This window comes from Octopus bimaculoides, chromosome 9 (genome assembly GCF_001194135.2).
Source record: "Octopus bimaculoides isolate UCB-OBI-ISO-001 chromosome 9, ASM119413v2, whole genome shotgun sequence".
In the NCBI taxonomy this organism is placed as follows: Eukaryota; Metazoa; Mollusca; class Cephalopoda; order Octopoda; family Octopodidae; genus Octopus; species Octopus bimaculoides.
In genome coordinates this window covers 24,465,501-24,471,641 of record NC_068989.1, presented here as the reverse complement: position 1 = coordinate 24,471,641, position 6,141 = coordinate 24,465,501, and the positions used below count along the sequence as shown (strand labels likewise).

Below are 6,141 nucleotides of genomic sequence, written 5' to 3'. Positions count from 1 at the left end.
CGTGACACAGTGTGACAAGGCTGACCCTTTGAATTACAGGCACAACAGAAACAGGAAGAAAGAGGGATGAAAAAGTTGTGGTGAAAGAGTACAGCAGGGTTCGCCACCATCCCCTGCCAGAGCCTCGTGGAGCTTTAGGTGTTTTCGCTCAAATAAACACTCACAATGCCCAGTCTGGGAATCGAAACCGTGATCCTATGACCGCAAGTCCGCTGCCCTAGCCACTGGGCCATTGCGCCTCCACTCAAGGGTGAAAAGTAACTGAATAGTAATGATGATACAGCTGACAGGGGCAGGATGAGAGATAATGATGATGATGATGATATGTGGTTGAATAGGTTGCAAACATAGGTGGGGGTAGAGAGCAGCAGATGTGGTGTTTGAGGAAAATGAGAGATGTAATGGTGGTGCACTAGGAGCAGCACTATACAAGGCAGTGAAAGAATAGAAAAAAACCAAAGGAAGTGTGTATTTGTGTGTGTACCCTGCAAGCATGAATGAGTGGTAAAGAAGTTTGCTTTACAGTTGCATGGTATCTTGGACAAGTTCCTTCTACCACAGTCTCAGATTCAATCCCCCAGATTTGAGGGCAAAATTAGGGAAATGGAAGCTGCCAGAGGATTACATGAAGGATACGTATGTCTATGGAATACCCAGCTACTTTACCCTACAATTCAATGTGTTGACAATTCAGCCAATTAAACAGCTGAAATATTTCAGTTCTATATTTAAGAGATGAGGAATTATTTACATTATTTGCAATTGACAGACATTTGTCCTCATTTTGTTTGTTGTTAACACGTTTATGCACACGGGCATATGGCATAGTGGTTAAGAGCGCAGGCTACTAACCCCAAGATTCCAAGTTCGATTCCAGGCAGTGACCTGAATAATGATGATAATAATAAGAATAAGAATAATAATAATAATAATAACAACATCGAAAACTACCTTAGGAATGAGAACCCAGGTTCGAAATTTCCCCAAAACACCTGATGAAGGCTGGAGGGTATATCAACCGAAACGTTGTGTTAACAACAAACAAGATGAGGACAAATATCCGTCAAATGTAAATAATATAAATAGCTGGAATATTTGCTGCTAAAACAGCCAAAAGATGATCTGCTCATCTTTGCCTTTGTTAACCAGAGAACAATAGTTTAAGGGTACTCCTGCACTGCTTACAATCTAATATCAGTTGCAAATGAGGATTGATAGATAGGGGAGTTAATCAATAAAACAAGACACTAATTAAGTATCTCACTCTTGTAAGTTCAATCAAAACCCAAATTTATACTAACTTCCTGTAGCACCATAGAATAAATGCTGACCATGTATTGAGATCAATATAATTGATTGTATCCCTCAATTATATTGATCATATACACTCAATATAATAATTTCTTTGTCATGAGTCCAATGAAAAAGATATTCAATTAATAGATGAGATGGATTTTTAAAAATTCTATTCTTTCCTTTGACATTTTAGTCCTGGGAAGAGAAACTGTACCCATTGTCCATGCCCTCTGCAGACCTTTCCACACTGTTGAAATCAATGCAGTTGATATTCAGTTTGAATTTCCACTTGGTTGATGCCTGCAAGGAAAATATAGGCATCTACTGAGGTAGAATCATATGTCCACAGTTGTCCTAATGTGTCAGGAAAACAAAATGGAAAACAGGCTGCCTTTTCCAATATAGCATATCAATCAGTTCTAGAGAATTCTTGATTCTTGAAACTATCTCTCCTCTTATTCAGACTTGGTTGCAACTGCCACCTGGTGTTTATTTACTATTTCTCAGAGCAAAGATAATTTCAATAAATTAAGAATTTATGTTGTATATTTAGTATACTGGGAGACATTGCCAGTTTAAGATAATCTCAACAGGCTGACTGCATATCCATCAGATAACCTGATGAAAGTGCTTTCAGCTGGGTTTGTCCAAGATATGCACAGAGTAATGAAATTCAAACCACTGATCACTGAATTATTTTTCTTAACTCATTTTTGTTTTAATTACAGGAGTGGCTGTGTGGTTGGTAGCTTGCTTACCAACCACATGGTTCTGGGTTCAGTCCCACTACATGGCACCTTCGGCAAGTGTCTTCTACTATAGCCTCAGGCTGACCAAAGCCTTGTGAGTGGATTTGATAGACAGAAACCCGTCGTATATATGTATATATGTATGTGTGTGTTTGTGTTTGTCCCCGCAACATTGCTTGACAACTGATGCTGGTGTGTTTATGTCCCTGTAACTTAGCGGTTCAGCAAGACAGACTGATAAAATAAGTACTAGGCTTACAAAGAATAAGTCCTGGGGTCGATTTGCTCGACTAAAGGCGGTGCTCCAGCATGGCCAGTCAAATGACTGAAACAAGTAAATGAGTAACATGGAGTTGGTTACGTAGTTCCAAAGAGCTTGCAGTTCCAGATAAAGTTAAAGAGAGCAAAGAATAAAAAATATTAAGTGGAGTGTTTTGTGTCATAGGATGAAGAGTTAAGAGTAGTAAGTGTGATACGAGAGCATGAAATGGATGCATCAGGTGGGCTTGAGTTTTGGACTTTGGACTCTGGCTTTAAGCTTTGAGGTTTGAGCTTCAGGCTCAGTAAGTAAATGGGGCATCATTGATTGATGATAAATTTCTTACCCTTGCTTCTTCCAGTGCAATTCCCTAATTTCAAGTCAAACCAATGTGTCAGAGAACATTTTACCAATGATAACACCCAGCACTATGCAACTCAACTGTACTAGCAGTAAGCAATCAATCCCGCACATCACTGTGTCAATAGGGACCAATTTCAATGATATAACACAGACAGAGAATCAAGAAAAACGTAAGAGAATTGTTTTTATCATTTGGAGTGTTTCTATCAGCCATTTTAACCTTCATATGCTTGTTAAGCTTTCAATCATTCTTCAGTCACAAGTCAAGTTCTGATCAGACAGATCTATGATCAAGGGCATTCTAACCATGGCCACACCATCTTTTCAGACATAGAGTATCTCAAACTATATGACCCAAAATAGGCTTCTGACCAATTTTTTAAAAAAGAGAAAGAAAAGCACTACTAAGAATAGGATTTGAGAGAGTTTTGATTATCATTTCAGAATTTTTTCAGTTTTACCCCACATAGTACATATCTTGAAATTCCTCTTTTCATTGGCTGTTTTCACATGACCATATGTAGACTGCTATCTTTTCATTGATATGACTCGTCATTATTTTGATATCCACTTTTCTATGTTTGCATGGGTCAGACAGAATTCATTGAAGCAAAATTTATATGGCCAGATGCTCATCCTGTCACCAACCTTCACCTGTCTCTAAACAGGTTCATATTTCCCCAGGGCCAGACATTTTCCCCAGAAGATTGGAAATGAATGACACCGTTTTTATGACATTGATATGTATTTACAACTATTATGTTAAAACAAGGGATACAAACATACACATATTCACACACACAATATCATTTTTAACATTCACTTTTTCCAAAGCAGATTTTCTATGGCCATTTGCTCTTCATGATACCTCAATTGTTTCTAAGTAAGATAATATTTTCTTCATGCTGAATATGTTTTCATGGAATATTGGGGATAAAAAAAGGCACTAGTTCAATGAATGTGACATTTGTTTTCAACTGTTACAAAATATCAAGACAAGGAAACATGAGCACACACACATAAACACATGCAGACATATGTGTGTGAGAGAGAGAGAGACAAGCTTCTTTCAGTTTCTTTTACCAAATTCACTTCCACTTGATGGAAGAGGTTGTGTGGTAGACAAGACTGAATGGGCTTGAAAGACACAGACATTTTCCACTTTGGCCAAGCCCACATCAACTTTTTCAAGTTTTACTTGAAAAGGAAAGTAATAGTGAAGAGGGAATTTCTACTTTACTGCAAATTTGTTGAAAGGATGATGAGATAGGTGAGCAAATTCACTCACAAAGCTTCTACTATAGCCCAAGGCCATAGTAGAAGACACTTACCCAAGGTGCTGCATTGTAGAATTGAACCAGAAACCACATGAACTATGCATGTAAATACAGAGTGTAGACTCACCGCCTGCCAAAATCGACTTTGCTTTTCATACTTTCAGGGTCGATAAAATAAGTACCAGTTGAGCACTGGAGTTGATGTAATTGACTTACCTCTTCCCTGAAATTACTGGCCTTGTGTCAAAATTTGAAATTATTATTATTATTATTATTATAATTATATAGCAGTAGTAGTAGTAGCAGCGACTGCAGTAGGATCATCCCGAGTCAAATGTTATTGGACAAGCCTATGGTGCATGTAGATAGTGAGTTGAACAACTAAGTGTGATCTGCAGTTATTTTATTAACTCCAGTTCACCTCCTGATCCAACAGGCACATAATCAAAACTTGTTTCATTAATCCTTTTCTTTGGTGGGGGGGGGCTGTTTCAGACATTTTACAGCATTATACATGTTCTTCCTTTTCTAAAAGAAAACAAAAAAGAACAGCAGAATGTATTTAGAGGAAGATTTGACTGTTACTTTTAGCAGATAGTGTGACCACTTAAAGCAGAGGTGGGGAAATTGTTTAGTGCAGCAGGCAAAAATTTCCAAAGTAAAAGGTTCTTGGGCAGATCACAAGTTCTAAATCTTATATCTGTGTAAATCTTGTATGTATCTATGTATATATACATTAATAAAGATAAGTTTAGCACATTAAATTAATGTGTAACATCTTCATTAACGCTGTCACTGAATTTAGGGCATTTATATTACTTATGAGGTATTCTATGTTCTTCAGCTAATGTAGTTGGTTCTCAAGTGGATGGTACAAACCTAGTAATATATGTTTTATAGAGAAAGCAAGATTTCCATTCAAATGACAATTAGCAGTCGATTTTTCTGTTTGAGTCTATCCATTTTAAATCGTAGTAGAAATGCAACCTATTGAATAAATTTTATAATTGAAAAATTTACTATATATTTTGTACATACCAGTACACCAGCCTGCAGGCGCAGTAAAATGAGCTTGTGGGCACAGGTTTCCCCACCCCTGACTTAAAAGGCTTCTCATTGGCTCTGCTGCTGCTGCTGGTAGTAGTAGTAGTAGGAGGAGGAGGGGAAGCAACAGCAGCTGTTGTTGTTATTGTTGTTTTTGATAACTCAAGTTTATAAAGAATAAAAAGTTTAGAATGGTACAACAATGCACTGTAAAACAAAAAATGGACTATATACCTGTTGTAATTTGGTTATCTATAGTCCAATGATATTTCGGAATTACAATTCATTCTTCAGATCTTCTTAGATGGAGTCTCTGCTATAAACTGTTTTCCAATGGTTTTCTGTTTTTTCGGAAGCGTCTCAGTAGTGGTCTCACGAAGCTTCTTCCGGAATTCCTCATGAGAAGTGCGTGAGGTCGGCTATGTTTCAATCTTGTGTGTGTTGGTACATCTGTGGCACTGCTTCTAAGTTATGTGTTATACGTGCAGCTTCTCTTTTTTTTTTTTTTTTCGCCCTTCTTGATCGAAGTTCACTAACTGTGCCCATTCTGTATTTGTATTTAGAGAAAGGGCATATAGAACTACATTATCCACTGTGTCCATCCCTTTTTAAGACAATAGAATGTGATTTGACAGAAATTAGAGAGCATCTCTAGCATGTTATGTGCCTACTAAAAAGTTTGTTTCTGTTGTCTGTACACCCATCCACAATATAATCCACCTGACTTTCTATTTGTCTTTTTCAGACTAAACTGGACTCACAGTTGTTTGCTTAAAAAAACTGAAACTACTGAAGCAAGCTTGAAAATTTTACTTTCTTTTGGCCTTTTTGAAACAGCAACCAACTTTTAAGAATATTTTTACCAACCAGCTTTATCAGCAAAAACAAGAAATTGAAAAAAAATTGAAGAACTGAAAACAATTTTCATTTGAGAATTTTATTTTTGTTAATATCTATTAGTATTCATGCCAGAAATCCTGTAATGTATAGACAGGTATCATTAAATTAACAGTATTATGTGCAATTTATAATAACAACATCACAGCTGTAATAAAATGATTTATATATATATAAATGTCTTTTATCTATTACTTATTTCAGCCATTAGACTGCAGCCATGCTGGGGCACCACCTTGAAGAATTTTTTACTGAA

At 36.8% G+C, this 6,141-nt stretch overlaps 1 protein-coding gene across 1 annotated transcript in view; it reads left to right on the top strand.

Moving 5' to 3' along the window:
- Positions 1-5,879, top strand: part of LOC106884215 (leucine-rich repeat-containing protein 9) — a 122,376-nt gene extending 116,497 nt beyond the window's left edge. The window contains exons 32-33 of the mRNA XM_014935467.2: positions 2,666-2,837; positions 5,734-5,879. Coding sequence (XP_014790953.1) covers positions 2,666-2,837; positions 5,734-5,738 — 177 coding nt within the window. The 3' untranslated portion in view covers positions 5,739-5,879. The remainder of the gene's footprint in view (positions 1-2,665; positions 2,838-5,733) is intronic.
- The last annotated feature ends 262 nt before the right edge of the window (positions 5,880-6,141 follow it).